This window comes from Dendrobium catenatum, unplaced genomic scaffold (genome assembly GCF_001605985.2).
Source record: "Dendrobium catenatum unplaced genomic scaffold, ASM160598v2 fragScaff_scaffold_1297, whole genome shotgun sequence".
NCBI lineage: Eukaryota > Viridiplantae > Streptophyta > Magnoliopsida > Asparagales > Orchidaceae > Dendrobium > Dendrobium catenatum.
Genome location: NW_021319759.1, coordinates 189,129 through 211,785, shown reverse-complemented (window position 1 = coordinate 211,785; position 22,657 = coordinate 189,129). Strand labels below are relative to the sequence as shown.

At 34.0% G+C, this 22,657-nt stretch overlaps 2 protein-coding genes across 2 annotated transcripts in view; both read left to right on the top strand.

Moving 5' to 3' along the window:
* The first annotated feature begins 1,538 nt into the window (after positions 1-1,538).
* On the top strand, positions 1,539-3,872 carry LOC110115734. Its single transcript, XM_020849070.2, has 2 exons — positions 1,539-1,684; positions 3,055-3,872. The coding sequence occupies exons 1-2, from the start codon at positions 1,563-1,565 to the stop codon at positions 3,533-3,535; spliced, it is 603 nt and encodes a 200-aa protein (XP_020704729.2). The 5' UTR covers positions 1,539-1,562; the 3' UTR covers positions 3,536-3,872.
* An 840-nt stretch (positions 3,873-4,712) lies between these two features.
* Positions 4,713-22,657, top strand: part of LOC110115788 (UPF0160 protein) — a 29,764-nt gene continuing 11,819 nt past the window's right edge. Inside the window, exons 1-2 of the mRNA XM_020849160.2 lie at positions 4,713-5,167; positions 10,513-10,659. Coding sequence (XP_020704819.1) covers positions 4,904-5,167; positions 10,513-10,659 — 411 coding nt within the window. The 5' untranslated portion in view covers positions 4,713-4,903. The remainder of the gene's footprint in view (positions 5,168-10,512; positions 10,660-22,657) is intronic.

Genomic DNA, 22,657 nt, shown 5'->3' with positions numbered 1-22,657 from the left:
TATCTAGTAGTTACATTTTTCACCCCTCATTATACATATCAAAATGACCTAACTATAATTTTATTTACCTTATCTTTAGGCGATTCCCCTTTTTTTGTTCATCTATATAATTATTCCTTAATTCATACTTTGTTTTGTGACACATCTTTCTTGATACTCTCATTTTTTTCCCACACTAAACTTAGCTATCAATAATTTTTATGTTGCCAGACACTTAGATCCATATAGCGACGATGGCCTAAGTGCAATTTTGTAAAATTGATTTTTAAGTCTCCATGGTTTCCTCTCATTGCATAATATTCTTAAGGCACTCATTTTTTAGCTCTTAATATTTAATCAGGTAGTAATTTCCTCTATATCCACATTCTCTATATAATATATCAAAGGCACTTAAACTCAACACACTTCGGTTTTATTTTATCTTCTAATGAAATTATTTCATAATTGTTAATACCACACTCTTTAAAATTATATATCACATATTTAGCCGTTCTATTTTTTCCAAGCTCATTCTTCTAACAAATTCTCTATTGTTATTATAAGCAATTTTTCTATGCAATAAATTTGATTAAACTAGCTAGAAAAAGCCGTTAACTTTGGATGATTGCTTGAGCAAATGTTTGGTTTGAACACAGCTCACCTTGGCCTGTTGGTTGAGAGCTTATGCTTTAACTAAAAGGTCCTGGGTTCGAGTCTTTGTGTATGCGTGGTGTGTGTGAGTTTGCCTTAATTGGCCTAAATGTCCCAAAAAAAAAAAAATGTTTGGTTTGACTAAAACATGAGAACACACCTCGATTCATTTCATACTTGACATTATAAATAATAATAATAAATTTTTCTTTTGAAATAAAATTTGATGGCCACCACAATAAGAATATTTAACAATAAATGAAGGGATTATAACAATGATCGTTGGTTATATAGAGGGACTCATTTATCAATTGAAATAAAGCCCAAGGCAACTCAAGGGCAACAAATGGCCTCTAGCCCAGCCATATCAATGAGTCCACTGATTCCTATTGTTGGAGGGCAAGTTGATATTAGCAATAAGTGAACTAAAGGGTCAATCCATGGATTGGAGTGGTGAGCTCCAATGAGGCACGAAGCCATTCAATTTAAAACTCTATTGTATTATGATGGATGATACTGACGATGAAGCATGAGAGCACATTCTTCCGTTTCTGATGTTAGATATTTAGGCTTTGTTTGGGACGGCTTTCTTACTGCTTCTTAAAATAACTTTTTAGTATAAATTTTTATTTATTTTTATTAAAAAGCTGCTTTAAGAAGCGGTAAGAAAGCCGTCCCAAACGAAGCCTTAATTTACCATTTAGCATGTGTCAACATTTCACTAACATTTAAGTTCGTTTTTGCTCTTCAAAATCTATAGGTGATTTTGCTTTCTGATGTGGGCTAGCTGGTATTAGGTTTTGACTTCATGACATGCATCTCATTTTGAAATTGTTTTGTGAGTATTGTCCTACCTTAGGAAGTCACTATTGTGAAAGTAATATGTAGTAATGATGTAGAGATAAATATTTCTAAGTAGAATCTCCTATTTAATGCAGGAAGATTTGCGCAAAAGCATCGTAGACCAGGTTAAACAGTCTGATGTTCTTAATCATGAGGGGTCTGAGGACTTGAAACCAAGACAGCTTTCAGATGCTATTTACCAAGAGCTTGGGTACGCATGGAGTTTTAATTATGTATGATTATGAAGATTTTTTATCTTGTCCTTGTTCAAATCATCTTATTTATTTTTAATTACCTCTATCTTTAATGGACAAAACGTCAATCATTTTTTTAATATAATCATTCTTTAATTTATATTTCCTAATTTCATCACATATTATCTTAATATTCTCTTCTCTTCCACGCTCAATTTAAATATCAATGACCTTTTACTACCCATCTCTTGAATTCATAACATTGTAGATCTAATTATAATTTTATTAATTTTTTTTTTTAAAGTCTTTATCCCTTTTAACCATTTAACATTAAGTTAATTCTTCAATATAATAGATCCCATGCACTTAAACTTATCACACCTAGTTGTCATTTATCTTTTAATATATTGATTAGTAATTGCTTCTATGCATATAATGAAAAAGTTTGATTCCCTTAAATTTATTAGAATCGTAAACATCTCCTTTATTTTAATGCTTTGTTTGAAACAATTTTTTTAACGCTCTCTAAAATAAATTTTTAGTTAAAAATTTTCTTGGATTAGAAATTTTTATACTAAGAAGTTATTTTAGAAAACAATGAGAAAGCTGTCCCAAACGAACCCTAAATATCAATATCAAAATGCTCCACCAATTATTTGTCTTTTTTTTTTACTTCAAAATATCCATTGAACAAATTTGTTAATCAAATTATTGCAATATCTCTTATAACTCAAAATCTCACTAGGCCTTTATTCAAATTTAGCTTATTCTACTTCTTTTATCTATAATATATTTCATTATTTTGTTCACTCATATTTTTCAAAAATAATTATTTTTTCTTAAAACTCTCATTAAATACTTTCCTAAAACAACATGTCCATATTTCTTTAATATCTTATTATCTTCACTTTAAATACATATAATTTGATCAATATTTTTATATTTCTTATCTTTTGCTTGAACTATTCTATTGACGGTAAGGTTTTATTTGGGACGTCTTTTTTATTATTTAAAAAAGTTTACTAGTATACAAATTGTAATTTTTTAACTAAAAAGTTATTTTAAGAAGCAGAAAAAAAAGCTGTCCCATACAAAGCCTAAGGTTTCGTTTGGGACGACTTTCTTACTGTTTCTTAAAGCAACTTTCTAGTTCAAAAATTAAAACTTTTGAATTAAAAAGCTGCTTTAAGAAGTAGTAAGAAAGCCGTCCCAAACGAAGCCTAAGGCTTCGTTTGGGACGACTTTTTTACTGCTTTCTAAAACGGAGTTTTAGTACAAATTTTTTTATTTTTGTACTAAAACTCCGTTTTAAAAAGCAATAAAAAAACCGTCCCAAACGAGCCTTAAGTCTCATTAATTTTAATTTTCCTCACTTGAAAATTTTCAGGAGAAAAATCATGGGCCAGATCTCTGATGAGATATGGAAGACCATCCGGTTAAATGATAGCATAAAGGATGATATCAGAAGTACTGTAGAACATGTTTTCAACAAGATGGTCGGCACTGAAGCCCAGGGGACTCAAGTTTCTACTAATTCCTCTTTCTCCCATGAAAGTCAAATCGCTGGAAGGGAAGCTAATGGTATTATTAAAACCTCGATGACAACTCCTACAAGAGAAGCAAATATTCTGAATTCAAACGAAACTAGTGAACCTGGGGCCTTTGCTTCCAGTGTTGACAAAATTGATGTAAGTATAAGTTCAGATCTACAGGAGAATGAACACAGTCCAGGTTTAATTCAAAATACAGAGGAGTTATTCAAACAAGCAAAAGATCGTCCACCAGGATTAGGCTCGAGCCATGGTAGTGGCGATGGTGGTGGTGGTGACGCTGATGATGATTCTGATCTTCCTCCAGGATTCGATTAATTATTATGTGTGGACACCAAACGCCGTCCGGAGAACAGCCAAAATGCGCCATGTCACCTCTTTGTTCGGCACTGCTCGGTATCATTGATGTGGCACAATCTGGATGTGGCGCATTCTAGTTGATCTATAATCGGCATTCTGCATCCAAACTCTGCATAGAACAATTTCTCCCAGGATTCAACTAGTTATTACTGCTAGGTTTGTTATTTAGTGTCAAAGAGAGTTGAAGAGAGAAAAGAGAATCACAATGATAAAAAGGTTTAGTGTGATGTGCTGTGGGCAAATTTGTTATTTATATTTGTAGATGTTATTTTCATGAAAATTTTGTCTTTTTAGATGATTTTGAGCTCATAGTTTTACAGATCTTATGCAAAGGTGCTGTTTGGTAGCAGGATTTAGGCCGGATTTGAGGTGGATTTGAGCGAAATCCACCAAACGACCTAAAATGCAAAACCAAATCTCATGATAAATGAAAATCATGGTGGACGGAAAGTTGCTCCTTTTCGTGGTAAATCTTAGATTTCTGAAATGATTTCCTCTTATTTGGCGGATTTAATGCTCTATTGGCGAGAGAGGAAGAAGAGTTCGCTCGTGTCAGAATTTAACGCTCTATTACCAAACAGTTATATAAGATTTATTATCAATGTTATCAAATAGTTTTCAGGATTTAACTTCCTAGGATTTCATAATTCAGATTAGAGGATTTACAAAATTTTACTTAAATGAAATCGTGGAGGCTGTTATCTAAAGTTTATTTAGAATCCAAAATTTTCATATTAACTACATGCAAATAAAGTGGTTGTTTGGTGGCCACTTGAAAATCTTTCTATTTTCCTATATTGGTTTGATTTATTTGATTAGTTTTTATATATAAATAATTATGGTACTGAATAATTTTAAATTTTACAAATTTGAATTTGCATAATTTATTAATTATATTAGCATGTATAAATAAAATTTATATTTAAATTAAAATAATGATAATTATATTTTTGATGTAATCTAAAATTTATTTAAAAATTAGGTATATACATTCATAAACATTTTGTGACATTTACATAAATCATCAGTGTACGCTACTCGGAAAAGCCTTCGCCACAAGCCCGGGGCATGCTTGTTCGTCGGAGCTGGAGGTGGCCGAAGTTAGTCCTGTTACGGAGCATACAACCTCGGAAAGGTCTTACATCCTTGGTGGATTCTCTCGACCTCTTACAATAAAAAATGTATTTAAATTAAAATAATAATAAATTAATAATTATATTAAAAGTTATTTAAAAATTAGGTATATAGCTTCATAAACATTTTGTGATATTTACGTAAATCATCCGTATATGCTACTCGGAAAAGCCTTCGACACAAACCCGGGGCATGCTTGGTCGTCGGAGCTGGAGGTGGCAGAAGTTAGTCCTTTTACGGAGCCAAAGCTTCTTCTCTTCGATGGCTGGGGTCGCTGTTGCTCCGAAACGGCTTAGGGTTTCGTCCTTCTCCACAAGCTCCTCAAACCCTAGCATTGTCAGGAGGGTAGGGACTCACAATGGCAGCTTTCACTGCGACGAAGCCCTCGGCTGTTTTATGATCCGCCTCACCGATAAGTTCGCCGGCGCAGAGATCATCCGCACCAGAGATGCTCAGGTATTCCCTTGCTTTTTGTCACATCCTTTCATTTTTTTTCTTCTCTTTAATGAAACATCTGAAAATGTAATTGTGTTAGGGTTCATTTGATTGATTGGAGCTAGGAATCATGGTTTGAAAAACGGTGAACTTCGTTAAAATCATCATTTCGTTGGACTAGTTAGGCATCATCGTTGACTTCAAACTTAATGAACTTCTCAACCAAATTCTCACAAAAGTGATGATTTTATTTTCACTCTAAAAAAAGTGAAAACAAAATCATAGTTTTCTATATTATGTTATCTATTTACCAGCAGCCATATGAGCCCTATTTTATTAGCTGTAGTTAGCAATCAATGTTAGTTATAAACTCTAAAAACACCTTTAAAGTACCAAAAAATGATAGATTTCAGAAATCAAAATATGTTTTCTATCTACAAGAAACCAAATGAGCTCTTATAATGGAATGGAATTTTGAAAGAAGTTAATATTAATGCATTCCGTCAAAGTTTATATTGTCATAAATGTTGTAATCAGAATTGTCCACGAATGATATCAATATTATACTCTCAGGTCTATGAGATTTTAGCCGATAAAATGTAATGAAAAAGTGAAGAGAGAGAGAGAGAGAGAGAGAGAAATGAGCTAGAGAAAATTCGAGCCTATAAAGAGAAGTTCTTGAACTTTATCGACAACTTTTACTGTACCAAAGCTTAGACCCCAAAAAAGGTCCCTAAAATGGCCCTTTTACATTGTATTTACAAGATTTTAGGCACTATAGAATTGACTGCATACATGGTTATACAAAATACATAAGTTGTGTATCTTAATTGTGATATCTGATTTGATGAAGTCATCCACAAAGCTCATAGAAGTTGTTGGCTTGTCTTTTATTGGTGGACAAATAACTATATATATTTCCATATGAAGGAAGTCGCCAACCTGCTTAGTTTCAAATGCTGACTTGATGTGTTGCAGTCACTTGGGAAGTCTCCTACTTGAGATGAGTTCTTAGGATGTAGCCGCTTTCTTGAAACGAGTTTTGAAGACTGGTGCATTCCTTCCGAACTTAGAGTACTATGGATTATATTTAGCTTTGAATTGAGCTAACTTAATTTGAACCTAGCCGACTTGGCTTGAACTGATTTTTTTTACATTTGGTTGTACAATGAACTTATTAATATGAAGGAAACTACTTGATTGTTGTGAATTTGAGTTCACTTTACTGGGTTTCAACATGGGAGGTGATTTTTTAAGGGTATGCTTAATTAATTTCTATTTCCAGTTATTGATTAGTAGTATGTAGTATGTAATGTTGTCAAATGGGTTAAAATTGTGGCTTGATTTTGAGCAGTGACTTTGCGTATTTTGCTTTTTTTTTTTAAGAACTCCTGATCTTGTTACAAGTACCTTTTTGAACAGTTGAGTGTAGTGGAGGGATCTTGCACTAATTTTGAATCTGTGATATGGAATTTTTGTGGTTACACCGCTCTCTCTTACGCAAAATGTATGCAAAAGACGTTTTTCTTTATATAAGAGAAAGGAAGATAAATTCATTAATGAAGGGTAAAGCATAGACTTTGAGTAGTTGAAGAATTGTTCTCTGAATAATACGTATTAACCTTGTGAATAAGGGTACGGTGTAAGTGAGCCGAGCTGGTTCTAGTTCGACTCGATAACAAGCTCTCTAGCTGAGCTTATTGACCTACTAGTTCGAGCTTGAACTGAAACTCAAGCTCGTTTATTAAAGAGCTAGAGTTCGAGCTTGACTAGGCTCGGCTCGTGAGCTCGCTCATAAATATATAACTAATTGAATTTTTTTCCTTAAACAAATCAACAAATAAAAATTTTCTCTAATAAAATTTGTTAGTATTGAGAAAAGCAGCCAACTATTTACACCCCCCCCCCTCTCAAAAAAACGTCCATGATTTGAAAAGATCTTATATTTCCAAGTAAAAAGCTACTTTGCATTCACGAGGCTGTAGCAAATTTAAAAAAAAAAAATCAAACACACAGATACACACACAACTACTGCATTGGTTCACAAAAAATAATTTAGAAAATAGCTTCCTCCTCTTCTCCCCTTCTCATACAACAACCAAATTGGGGGTTTACCGATTGCGGGCTCGAGACATGCAGCAATGGAATGCCTTCTTCTTCTTAGGCGACATGCTTTCTTCCTCTCTAGCAGTATCATGTGAGGTTGCCTTTTGCGTGATCTCATGAGCTGCTTTCAAGTCCGTTTTTATTACCACGAGCCAAGCTCCAGCTCCCTTTTTGAGCTCAAATCGAGTTTGAGTTCATGATTTGGCTGACGAGTCGAGCTTGAGTTATGCATGACTCAAGCTCGACTTGACTCATTTACACCCTTAAATGAGGGCATTTTCTTGAAGTAGCGATTGATGAATGTAATGGCATCTAGTCCGTGTTACTTTATGGAATGTCCATCATTTAAGTGCAATTGGAAATGAGTTAATCAGTACAAAAAAATGTACAGGGATAATTACTATATTGAATATTTTCTCCTTTCATTTTTTAATAAGCATTTAAGAGCATGCTACACATTTGATTCATGAATATCTAGACTATAAACAAAATAGTATTGGTAGAACGTTGGAACCATAAGTATGATGGAATCTATGATGCACCGACCCTTCTCCTCGATGAGGCATGCAGTGTCCGACACGACACGCTTCCGACACACCTTCGACACGTGTTGGTCGGACACACGAAAAACATGTATGATTAAAAAAATATTAAATACAAATTGAACATGCCTGTCCGATATGCGTGTCTTAAATATTTTATGAATTTTTAAATATAGTTTCTTGTATTTACAATTTTTATTTATTTATGTATAAAAACTAAATTTCATATTTCCTCTCCACAATACTAAATAGGGATGTGTTGGGATGTTGGGGTGGTATGAAAGGGGGATTAGGGTTCTTTTTTTGGGTATCTTGCTAAGAAAAGTCTCTTTCTAGTTTTCTCTTGCTTTTCTAGGGTTTATTGTGGGAGATCTTGTCCTTCTCGAAGTGGACAACTTATCTTGTTTTATTTTTTTTTGGATTTCAATACGAATGTTCTTGTCCTATATCTCATTTCTCTTGTGAATGTTTTATTTGCATTTGGTGGACAAATTCTTCTCTTGTGAGAATAATTAGGGCAAAGACAAATTGGTGAAATCTAGGGTGTATCAGAATGTAATGGTACATAGTCAGTGTTACTTTATGGAATGTCCATCATTTAAGTGCAATTGGAAATGAGTTAATCAGTACAACAAATGTACGGGGCTAATTACTGTACTAAATATTTTCTCCTTTCATTTGTTTAGAAGCATATAAGAGCATGCTACACATTTGATTCATGAATATCTATACTATAAATAGAATAGTATTGGTAGAAACTAGAACGTTGGAACCATAAGTATGATGGAATTGATCATCTTGCTTATTGATTAGTTCTTGGTGTGAGCAGGAAGGACAACTGGTAAAGTAGCACATAATGGAATAGGGGTGTAATTGATTCAAGTTGACACTTGTGAGTTTGTTCGGGCTCAATTTGATAAATGGTTCATGAGCTGAGTTCAATGAGCTAATGAGCTCAGCTTAAATTAATCCTGAGTTGACTTGTCAGTTTATGAGTCGATTTGTTTAAAAAATATTAATATATAATACTCTTGAAATATTTCATAATTCAAGGATTTAAATATAAAGTTATTAAATATTTTTACAATTTCTTTCTTGCTTGTTTATCTCAATAGATTTCCTTTTTTTACTTTAATATCATTTTTTAAAAATATTTTATTATAAAAACTACTTGAATTGAATCTTTTCTCCGTTATATTAAATGAGTTGGCTCGCGAGCTAACTCAAACTCAGAGAATTGATGTCGAGCTCTAGTTTAAATTTGATTAATTAATCAAGCTCAAGGCAGGGGTAACTCTTTGCACCTTTTTAAATATTTTGATGTATTAATGATGCATTGTAGTTTGCATGATTTGAGTGAAAATAGGGCTAAGAATTGGTAGCATGTAAGAGTAAATATAGGTTTATAAATAGCAAGCACTGCATCTTTTAATGTAGGATGGCTTAGGATTAGATTTTTTAATGCAATTAAAGTTATGAGATGCATGTAGATCGTGCAAGAACACTTAACATTCACATATTTTAAACCAGTAGATAAGTCAACAACTTGAATTATTTAAATGAAAGAATAAATATAAGAATTTGAACCCATATGATAATGTAATGATCAAATTAATTTGGGAAAATTAACAAGAAATTTGAACCACATGAAATCTTCAAACAGTTGCAATTGAATTATGACAAATAGAATTCTAGTTGTGCCAAATTTGAATAAAATTAGGAGAACTAACTAGAAAATAACAAATTATGTAAACAAAATAGAACCAATAAAAGAAGTTACCCAAGTAAGAAATTTAGGCATTACACCATTGCATGAAGATGACTTTCTACAAAATAAGTTGATCATAATTGCACCACACTCGAAGGATACACACATCTAGCTTGTACACACAATATTGAAAATTGAAAGAGAGTTTTAATTGAATTGAAGCTGTAAGATTTTAGAGGATAGTTTTGGTACAAAAATAACCTAATTTGATTCTAATTCATTCAAATTTAAATTTTGGAAGTATCCATGTTTCAAAAATTCCATGTGCTGAGGTCAAATCAATAGTATCAATAAAAACAATAATCCTTTTAACGGTTTCCTAACAAACGGCACTTGTTTAGCATTTTTATACTAGGCATCCCACATTTAGCATTGCAATAGAGTAGAAAATAGCGGCAAAAGAAATCGTAAAGGACCCCAGGCATATTTGGTGAAATTTCTTGGTAACAAGACCTGAAAAAAGGACTTTTGCAACCGTCCTGCATCATCTTTTTAAGTTGTATTTTTATTTAAAATTAAACTTTGCATTGCTTTGGAGTGGTTAACATAATATGTGCTTGTGTATAATTGGTTCTGTCGTTCCCTTGTATTGCAATTTGAATGAAGGTTGAGCTAAGAATTAATAGTATGGACAAGTAAATATTGATTTGTAGACAATATGCATCACAATATATTTTTATGTATATCATCGATTTAGTTTGTTTTTCTTTTGAGTGGGTAACACAATATGTGCTTGTTTATAATCACCCATTTCATTGTGCAAATTTTTCTCTTTGCATCATAAGACCTTTCAGTTTCGTGCATTTTGAGCTTTCAACTGATTTTGTGTTTCTTAGATATATTTTCTGTTGTTAGATAGAGCACATTATGTTTATGTACTTCTACCGACAAAATTTTGAATTATTCTTTACAATTTCCCTACCATGATTATTTGGGAAAATAATCTTCAGCAACTTGAGACATTGGATGCTGTACTTGATGTTGGAGGTGTGTATGATCCTAGCCATGATCGATATGATCACCATCAGAAAGGGTTCAATGAGGTTTTTGGGCATGGATTCAACACCAAACTTAGTAGTGCTGGGCTGGTCTACAAGGTATGATATCTTCGATAAATGTGGTGCAATGATTGGAGTTCATTATACAAAGGCTAGGATTTTGCTTTGAGCTAGTGTACTGTTTTTGAGGCTTACTAAGTTTATTGTTCAAGAGGTCTACAAATATGTGCATAACTCTTGGAATATTTATATGATAATAAAAGATGTTTTCTAAGATGACTTACATCTTCACAGTATCTTGTTTTTCATCTATTTTAATGTATTTGATTTATATCTTTGGCATTACTTTGTTTTCAAAATACAAACTGATTAGAAGTTGAGTTAGAATATGATTGATTATTGACTGAAAAAATAAAAAAGGCTTCCATTTATTTTCATAGACCTACCCTTTCATTGACCCGTATTTCTCCAATGCCTTATTTGTACAAATCAAACCGGCTACGAAAATGAAATTAGCTCATTCTACAATTTTTGTTGTCTTTTAGCGCAAATTAAATTGGTAAGAGAGTAAGTATTAACTAAATGCGAGGAGCTTTGGTTGGAAATCAGCCTGTCATTGTTGTGTTTTAGAGATTTATTCCCACAAAATCTAAATTTCTCTCTATAGGATTTGAGTTTGAAAATTAGTTTTGATTAGATTTGTTGCCAAACATATCTGGGATTAGTTTTAACAGCTTTGACTTGGTTAATTTCGTATTCAGAATTTATCCAACTCAATTCGACTACTTTGGTCTCCTATAAAAAGATGTACAAATCTGCAGTTGTAGATATGCTTGATAGGGCGTAGGATGAAAGCCATCTCAGGTTTTTGTAAAATAACCTTTTTCTAGGAGCCTTTTTGATAATTTGAGAATGTGCAGAGCATTCTCCAATGCTTATATTTTGGGGTTTGTATGTGCTCGGGTAATTCCTGCAAGAAATGAAATGTAAGGCCCTCAGGATAGTTTACTAAATCAATTTCCCGCTAGCCTTTGATGACAGGATGGATGATCAAAGAGATTCTCTGATGAGGACATCGTCAGCGATTTCGACACGTGTACTATCGGAGACGTCGGAGATCGACGGCCACGATCAGGAGTTTTATTTTGAGTCATTTTATGTATTAGTTTATTTTATTTTTTAGTTTTTACTATTTTACCCTTATGGGTGATCATTTGATATTGTAGCCCCGAGGGCATTTATGTCTTTTAGTTTTTGTTTCATTTTGGCCTATTTATAGGATGCCTCATGCATTGTATGAGATGATGAATTATTGAATGAAAAAAAAGTTTTGTGCTTGTTTGGTCTCTTAGTGAGCTCATGAGAGGAGAAGCCCGAGGAGGTGATTCGCAATACCCGTCAATCTTTGGAAGAGTCCAAGATTCGCGATTCTTACGATCTCTTTGTGAGTTCATTATTTTACATTTATCTTATTTGTTTTTCTTTCATCTCCTTTCTTCCCCTCTCCATCCACCACCAAGTGCTTAGCCTCCACCATCCAATCCCACCACCACCCAAGCCCACATCAACTCAGTGGCAACTCCTTCCCTTTGACCGCCGGCCACCTCCTCTTTCGCCGATCGTTATGATGATTTCAATCCTCATAATGATTTCCAAATTTGGATCAAGCATTCAAGAGGGAATTTGTGAGTTTTGAAATTCAAATATCAAAATTCAAAAACTTTCCTTATTTGCAAAATCTAAGGAAATTTTCTAATTTCGAATCTATTTGAAAGTCAAATTTGAAGGAGTCTTTAGTTCCCCGCCTCGTTGTCCATTCTTAATTGGAAAGAAAATAAATCCTCATAATCCCTCTTCCCCCTCTCTCCTTGCCGCCGGCCTCATGCATGGCCCCCTCCCATCAATTCTCCAATCAAGGCATTAATGACCACTTAATTTGAAATCAAATTTCAAATTAATTCCCCCCCCATTTTCATTCAAATCCTGAAATTAATTTCATGATTTGAAATAACTCCCCTCCCCCTCTCTCTAGAACCCGCCGGCCCCCCTTCTTGATGGGTCCCCTTAAATGCCAATTAATTCCCCTATATTCTATTTGAAATTTGAGATCAATTTCAAATTGATTCCCTCCAAAATTACTCAAAATTTGAAATTAATTTCAGATTTGGAGTAAATCTCTTCCTCCCCCGTCTAACCTAAACCCTCTCACCCAAACCACCCGCCCCCTCTTCTCCACTTTGGCCGCCCCTCTCCTTGCTCCCCCTTGGGAAGTTTGAAGCCAATAGAAGAAGAAGACGACCTAGTCTCCCAACCTCATCGTCATCGGTGCATGGCCGATCCTGAGATCGACCACGGATTTTATTCTTCCCGGACGTTGGATGCTCACTAGTCATCCCGTGGATTACCCGCCTCCGGCTACTTCTCCAAGGACTACACTTTGGGCGCCATTTGTCTCCTAGTTGCATCGCTCTGTTTGCTCTCAATCTTCCTCCGTTAAAGCTCCACCGTCAAGTGCGTGAGTGAGGGACCCAAGGTGAAGAGTTCTATTTGAAAAATGTGGATTATTGTTTCTCACCATAACATTACTCTCTATTTATATATTGTCAATTTGATATTGTCTCGTTAATCTAGTTGTAACCGCATGCCTTACATAATTTCGACTTGATAATTCTGAAAACCTAACTTGGGTAAGCATTAATTCTATAACTAGCAAAATTTTAATAATCTTATATTAAAATCCCCGAGCAGTCCTTGTTTCCATGCATATGTTTCACATCATTCTCATTGCTAGAAGTAGGTTTTGAGTTCATTGGGGTATCAAGAAGTTTGCAACCTCAAAAAGCAATTTCTTCATGAAATTAATAGCATATTTCTTTTGAGAGAGAGAGATGTTCCTTTCTTGCTATAGGTAAATTCTAACTTTAAGAACATGTTTTGTATGCCTTAATAACAAAACACTTTTTCAAAAATTTTATTTATCTTAAATAGCCTTTTTATCACTCTAAACAAATGTTATCAACATAAATAATTGACAGAGATGAGCCACATGGAGTATGCTTGATAAAGATGGAATGATTTGCGGTGCTATTGTGAAGGCCGCTCTAGATTAAAAACTTTGTTGAATTTTTCAAACCAAGTTTGAGGCCTCTATTCAAATCCATAAATGCTTATATTGAGCGGATATATATATGATTTTTTCCCTTGAGCAACAATTTTAGATGGTTACTCCATATAAATTGTCTGATTAAGATCATCAGCATAGAGGAAGGACTTATTCACATTGACACATTCATCGACAACATAAATTATACTTGATTGATAGCTACATATAAAAAAATCCGAACAAAGTTATGCTTAGCAACCGGGGAGAAGGTTGCAAAATAGACTTTTGATATGTGTGAATCCTTAGGCAACCAACCAAGCTTATTATCAATTGATCAAGTTGTAATGATGAAATTTGAGATTCTGAATACCTATCAACAAGAAATTATTTTAAACCCAGAAAGAGGGAATAATCAAATTCGTTGTCCTCAACATCTATAGCTTGTTTTCTTAAACAATTTTGCAATACTTTGTGATATATCATGTGAATAGTTATAGATGACATGGATAAGACAAATGCACAAAAGGAAATAGAGAGTGTGATCAAACGACAAAGAAGATTAAATGGACTACTAATACATTGTCTTTTACATTTTCATATGGCAATTGTCAAATGTAGATCAAGGAGCATATCAACAAAAGGATGTAAGTTAAATTTGATAATATGGAAAGAGGTGTTATTGTGGTAGGTGTTTGAGGTTATTATGTGTAAATCTTTAGAGGGGTAACATTTAGCTATGACAGTTTCCAGATATAAAAGAACATAGGTTGTCAAGGTATGAAATTTGAGGGAGAAAAAAGGAATTTTCATATGAAAAATAACATTGGTCAATGTGAATAAGCATTGGATTAGAGGATTATAATATCTGTAACATTTTTTATTTGTTTAATGCCTGAGAAATATCCATTAAATGACTCAAAAAGAAAACTTGCCATGCAAGCAAAAAGCAAGACTAAAGTAAACACAATCAAATACCCGAATTGCAAATGAGAGTAACATATAGAGCTGTGATGTGCAAAATATTATGAGGAGAGTGGAACATACACAATTAATGAGATAACAAGCTATCAAAATCACATCACCTAGATGATGGGGACATCAGAGCATGAATCGTATATCAGAGGCGTGTCCGACGATCTACGACCATGATCGCGTCGATGTATTTTGAGATTATTTAATGTATTTGTTTTATTATGTTATTTGTCTTTTATTATTAGTTATGTTGTAATTATTTTCCGTTTTTACCCCTTAAAGGAAGGTCGTATGTAAGCCCTGAGGGCATTGTTGTCTTTTTATTTTGAGTTTTATGTATGAGGCTATTTATATCCCCTATGTTCTCTTTGAAAATTAATGAATGATTATTATGAGAAATTTCTTGCACTTGTTTGTTTTGAGAGCGTTTTAGAGTTCTTGGAGAGAACTTTGGAGAAATCCCTAGGAGAGGTAAATTTGGATCACCCACCAACCTTGGAGACGGCCGAGTTCGTGGTTCTACCTTCTTTTTCGTTTCTCCTCCTTCCTCCCTCAATTAGCCGCCGGTTTTGAAGTCCATCCCACCCTATTAAGCCGCCGGCCACCATACAATTTTCACTCGCCATTGTGGGTCTCCGAAAGGATTCCGCTCGTGTGGTTCGAATGCAAAGAGTACGATCACACTATCCCGTAGGACAAAATGGTCGTAGGCCTTTACAATCGACACAAGCAGGCCGATGGAAGAGCAGATGGAGTTATAGATACGATTAGCCATAGAGGATAGCGGCTTTCACCTACCAACCTCGATGGATAATAATATCTATAACCCTAAATTCACGAGATTTCCCCCATTCGATACATCAGCTCGAATGGGGTTTATTTGATTGTGGGGATCGGTTTCCTACGGGCGCAAGCCCCCGTAGTTAATTACATCCTAAGCCTTGACTTAGGAAAACTCTCGATTAAGGATGTTAGATTATCTCCTCTAAAGTGGGTTTAGTGCAAGGGATTTCTAGGTCTTCCTAATCAAAGGGGAATGTCCCAACTTGGCTCGATCAGTCATGCAAGGTTCAATCAACATCCGGACGGCTAAGAGAAGTGAAAACTGGAGAAAAAGAAGAGAGGCGAAGCATCTCAAACAAGCACGAGAGAAAGAAGGAAGTGGCGTCATCTGTGTGACGCAGATGAGTAGGGTTTATAGTCTCCGAAAGAATGGAGAACTCACCCACCAATAAGGTGTGTAGAAGTACACTCATACCCCTCACCTTTAGACCTTAAATCTATAAAAGATGTAGTGTTGCACACACAACACTAACATCTACGACCTAGCTAATGCAATCCTGGACTTATATCCCTGCCTGAAAAGGGAAGCCAGCTAAAATCCTAAGCACAACCAATCGCCCTATATGTATGCAAGATGGGAAGGCTCTATCTTAAGGATTCAAGGATTAATAGTTCAAAAGACTCAAATTCTACTGCGCAAACAAAGTAAGTAAATCACAACACAGAAACAAAATCCCACGAAAAAGAGTGTCCATGGCAAGTGCCATACAATATTACATCACAGAGTACAGTAAGTAAAGGTGGCCGGGCTCCACCAGCAACAACCCGGAAATGACGCAAATCTTTAAAATGAGGCATTTTACATCTTCAGTCTTCTTCTCCACTTCCTTGATTCGTCTTTGGATCATCTTCATCTCTTCGGGCTCCTCGTAGTGGATCCTCCAAAAGGATACCCAAATGAAAAAGGAAACCCCCTGTAGGGGTTTACTTTTCCCTTTGGACTCATCGTAGTGAGTGCTCCAAAAGGATATCCAAATGAAAAGGAAACCCTCTGTGGGGGTTTACTTTTCCCTTTGGATTCCTATCTCTTTAAAAATGTCTCATTTTAACGATTTTCCAAAATTTACTATCAAATACATTACATGTATATATAAAAAAAGAAAATCTAGACTCTCCTGCAGGGGTTATCCTAAGCAGTTATAATAAACATCCATCAAAGCAGTTATATATATGAATTAAAATGCTCATATCAATCACTTGGCCGTGCTCTAATTATTAGGGGCTAAGCAGCTGAAGTAGGTACCTAAAGCAGTTATAAATAATTATTAATTTTAGCCCCCTTTTAGCAGTATTGTATGAGCACGGCCACCTGCAGGAAGACAACATTAGTATAAAAGAGCGTGCCTAACCTATGGGTATTCTAACGTCACAACCACAGTACAGAAAGAAAAGCTAAAAGAAAGCAGTACAAAAACGACACAGCAGAAAAGCTACAACAGGTAGCAAAAACAACAACCAGCACACGAGTCACATGCAGAGCGTCACAACAAAGTACAGAAAAAAAGTAAAGCAGAACAACAGCCTAACCTAAAGCTAATAGTCGTGTCCTAGCAAACTCATCTATGTGTGAGTCGGCTGTGTGGTTTTGGTAGGTCCTAGATATGATAATTTAATTAGAGTTGTTTGTATTTTTCTTTATTTGTTAAGAAGGGCAAAGGAAAGAATTTGGTTAAAATTTAAGTATTAGTGTTTTAAGATTGATTTTAGGGATATTTTATTTTTTTAATGTTTGATTAACTACCACCTTTGTTTCACACCGAGGCCGTGAGGTTTATTTCACCCTCCTTGGGGCTAACTTAATAGCCTCGTAGGCCTGGATTACCCAGTGATAATTAACTTTGTCATTATTGTTTTGGTTTGTTATTAAAAGAAAAGAAAAAAAAGGTGTATTAAATATCTTATTAATCAAATTGGTTGATTGATTTTTTTTAGAAGTTATCCTAAAGTTTGATATTTAGAAGTATTTTTTCCTAATGAATTTTAATTTAGTATTTGATCTCCTAATCAAATCTACCTCTTTTAGATTTTAGGTGAGTTAGAAGTTAATTCTTAAATTAGTTGAATTGATTTAGATTTATATTTTAGACTTAAAATTCAATAATTACAAAGGTTAATAATAAATTGATTAAGAATTAAATGTTTTAATAGGTTTTAGAAATTATATTAAAATTGGTTAGTTGATTATTAGTGGATTAAGAAAACAAAAAAAAAACTAATTCTAGGAAAGCGTGTCACTAGGTTTTTGTTGTAAAAGTCTCTATCTTATAGGGAACATGCATCATAAGTCTATGTTTTCTAAGACTCGGTCCTTAATTTTTGTCCTTAGATGTCACTAGTGTTGTGGGATCGAAAGTGATGTTGTTTTCTAATTCCTAAGACTTCTATACGGATGTCACAGGGTTTTAGGGATCTAAAAAAAAAAAGAGTAAAAGCAATCCTAAATATATAATTGAAGTTTCTAAGGCCCTAAGGGTGGGAGACGTACAACCATCTAGGCCCCTAAAGGTTTTCTAAGTTTTAGTAAACTTACATCACCGGGGGCTACGACCCGGTGGTTCCGCCCGTAGCCCCCCTACCAGATGGGTAGGGACGACTGATGCTTGGGTCCGGCTGTCCTAGCTCCAGCTCCAAGTGCTCCTTGTCCATTGCTTTCCAAAAGGTACCTCGCAACACAAAATAAAATAGGCATTAGAGCAGTTCTATAAATAAATAACAGTGTAAAGAAATGAAAAATGCAATAAAAACTAGAACGTACCTTTTATTATTTATCGAGTCGTATGTCTGTGGATTCTCCTTAGTTTGTAGGTGTGCAGTACCGAAATGCGAGAGAAACAGTGAAGAAACTAGCAAAGCTAAGCAAAAGACAACTAAATGCGAAGAATATAAAAAGAACGAAAATCAAATACAAAAAGGGGTGTAGGCATTGTTGTTATTGGATGCACTTTGTAGGAGTCAAGTGCATCCTATAACAGCAACAATGTCCTTTGCTGTTCCCACTCCAAACGAGGCACTTGATATATTTGACACTTCTACCCACATTCTAAACACATCTAATAATCACTAAAGGGAGACTGACTTCTAACATAATCACTAAAGGGAGACTGACTTCTAACACATCTAAAAATTCTTTACTTTTATCTTTAGAAACTAACACTAAAGTGATCCAACTCAAATAATTAAGGACTGTCTCACCCCCAAGAGGACACTAGAGGCTTTCCAACCTAAAGTTCCCTAATACCTCAAACTCTAAAATTCATCCTATAGAAAGAGACTTTAAGGGAATTTAACCTAAAACTTCCTAAAATCTAAACCTCAAAAACTCATCCCTAACCATAACCACTAAGAGGTTTTAACTCCAATAGGAAAGCACTAACTACTCCCCCCAAAAGATACTAAGAGATCTTTACTAAACGAGTTCAATTATAAAATCATAGATCCCAAAATGATTTGCAAGAACTACAACAAAACCTCCCAAAAGTTACCTACTAAAATCTCTCTTCTTTTCACTTTGTTGTTTTGACACAAAAACTCTAAAAAATCTTTTACCAAAACTTCATCTTTTGACACAAAATCCTACCCAAAGAACCACTAATCAAGTGCCCCTCCTCTCATTTGGAGTGGGGTAGTTTGTGAAAGTTCCTCAAATAAATGGGCACTAAGAATCCCTCCATTTGAGAAACGTTCACAAAACACACTATAAAACTTCGTCTCAAAACAATTCACAAAACATTTGACAAAACTTCTCGATATAAAATAATTCGTACAAATTCTAACTATAAAGTCATCCGAAAAAAAAACTATTCAATTTTATTGACACAAATTTTATATATATATAAAAAAAAAAGTCGAAATCCGCAAATGCATGTTACCTCAAATGCTAACGGAAGCAAAACCATTTAGAATGACTTAAACTACTCTTCAATCATAAGTGCATAAGCCATCATTTCCAATTATATATGCGTTATTAGGAAATACTTATAAGTTCAAATATCTCCAAACATGAAAGTAAACAGATGTTTTTTTTATGACATTAAAAGATAAATGTAATTGCAAGTAAGAAAGGTACATGCTTTTATGGGAGAAATTAGAGAAACTATCCATGTAATGCTTCAACTTTTCACTTTCTTTTGTGCCAAACATGGATGAATAAGAACAAAATTATAAAGCATAAAACTTTTCCAATCCAACATTTGAGCTACATGTACTTAACAAGAGGAAGAGATTCTCATGTCATCATTTCGGAACTCAAGTGAAAAGGACACTATATCAAACAAAATATAGATTTGGAACATGAGATGTATAACCATTCTCCAACAAATTCTAGTTTCCACATTCACAAGTCATCTAATATTCCCAACAACATTTTAATACCAATCCGCAAACTTACTTTGATAGTATCAAGTGTCAAACGTATGATTTTGTAAGTACTTCAATAGGTGCCAACTACACTCCTCCAAGTTAACCCAAGACATTAAGTACGAAGTTATATTAATCACATTCCAACCATACATATTTCGAGATGTATGCAAAGTGAACATCAACATCTCATTCGCAAGAAGTTTAAATTTTGTAAAGAAAAGATGCTCTCCAATTTTCATACTTAAGTATTTTTTTTGAAACAATAATATTTCCTTTTGGAAAACCTTAGCAAAGAGGAGCAACTCATGTCTGAAGTTCTATTTTTGAAAGTATATAGAAATCATACTTTTAACTACTCATGTAAATGCATGGCTCATAACAAATTTTACCCAACAATTCATATCACATACTACAACGAAGAGCAATAGAGATGATACATAAAACTTTCATGCCAAGTATATTCCTAAAGCTTTAGACAATGCTTGAACGGAATCAACAAATATGCCAATAAACTTCATAAGTAAGAACTACCCAAGGAAGCCGCTCTTCCTTCTCCCTCTCTTTTTTTTTTACTTGCAAACTTCTAAATGATATATTAGCAATATTAAAAAAAAAATGCTTCGTACAAAGCTCCAATATATATCAAACAATTTTGATCTTTCTCCAACAATATTTTACAAACAACTTGGCGTACAATGGTTGCGAAGTTATACAAAGCGGGCTACCATAAAAGCTAATATTTATACACATGATTTATCACAAAACTACCAATAATCTATATAAAGAAATTTTCATGATTTATGTAATCGATCCAACAAGGAAGCACCCGAACATGCATATGGAAAAGAAGGCGGGAAGAATGCTAAATCCCATTTTTTTTTGTAGGAAAGCAACCATAAATTTTATTAAAGCATTATCATAAGTATTATGTAAGCAAAATTTGCAAGATTCCATAGAGCATGCTAGTAAGAGAAACATGTTTCAAATATCTACTTGATTGAATTCACCCAACCAAACTACACAAGAGAACGATTACTCTTTCCATCATTAGAGTGTAACACCTAAACAACAAAACTCACCAATAATAAGAAATGCTTGCTAATATCAATATCTTGGAGAATAAGAAATTATTTCTATAGAAGGATGATGACGATGCAAGATCACCCAGCCGATTAATGAATTATGGATGCTTATAGACATTTCGATAGATGCTTCTCAAATATCAAAGGTTTTTTTTTTTTACCTTGAGATGAACAACCAACACAATACTTAGCAACAATCAAATTTATTCATGCCAACCAAGTAAGCCTATACAACCAAATTCACAAACTTGACCAGTGAATGACACTTGGAATAAACCTTGGGTGTAAAAAAAAACTCATGTGGCTTCTATGGAAAATGCCAACTCATAGTTCAAACTCTATTTCCCTTTTTGTTCAACAAGATCTACCATGCATAAGCATCTCAAGAAATAAAACTTTAGCAATCACAACTATCCAAATCTTCGTATTGTATGGGGAGTTGATCTCAACATAAATACTAAATACCTTGAACACATAACTTTTCTAATAAACACATGAATTTGCTCTTCTTCTCTTGAAAGCGCACATGATAAATAAACTTTTCAAACATGAACATGACTAAACCTTTATGTAATATTTGAGAAATAAGTATGAGTGTGAATGTAGAATGGATCATTTAATGACTGAAAGACAAGGAAGAAGAAAACTAGAGGTTATCATTACTTCATTAAAAAAAAATGAAAATGAAACTTGCATTATGTATTTCAAGAGAGCTCATTATACAATGTTAAGCAATAGCACAAACGCCTTGTGTGCCCATCAAAACCTTGCTTAAAATTCGTCAAGAATAAAATGCCAACCATATGGTTCATAAGTTGTAATCAAAGCAAAGTTTGTCTTAGACCAAAGCTTCACCAATCTCTAAATATACACTAGGTTGGAAACCTCACCAAAGAATATACTCAAAGTTCACCAAAATTTATCATGAGCAAAGTGCCAACCGTACTAAAGACATATGAAATCACTTGAAGCAAATTACTATAAAAGGTAAAACTTCCACAATTGCATATCTTCATGAAAGCTTTAGATGGGTACTTGAAAAAGGTCATTTGAAACTTATCAAAATTCATCATCAACATCACTAGTTAAAAGAGCCTTAGTCACTACAATAAGGAGATTTCAAAAAAAATAGCTTTAAGATGATCATGACATAAATGCTAACAGAAGTATATGAATTATTAGTTTTAATTAGACTTATCAAAACATGCTTATAAATCTAAACTTCTCCAAGCATAGACATATAGGATTCAAATGGCAAGCCTAAGCATGAATGATAACGAGATGCACATGCTTATGAAAGAAGACGAAGCAACTCCTACAATCCATAGACTTACATCACAATGAAATAAGAACGAGAATTTCTTTGCTTGCCACCTCTTTCTAACTCCAAAGAGCTCAAAGTTTCAGGTGAAGCACTAGCACAAACATCTTGTGTGAACACTTTGATAGAAGATCAAAATGGCCTCTCATGCACTCTTCATGGTTTACACCTAAATCTCAACTAAACCTCTCTAAACAACTTACCAAGATTTTCTTAAAATCCACATGATAATTATCTCATCAAATAGACATAGTCTATAGCTTGTTTTCTTAAACAATTTTGCAATACTTTATGATATATCATGTGAATAGTTATAGATGACATGGATAATGCACAAAAGGAAATAGAGAGTGTGATCAAACGACATAGAAGATTAAATGGACTACTAATACATTGTCTTTTACATTTTCATATGGC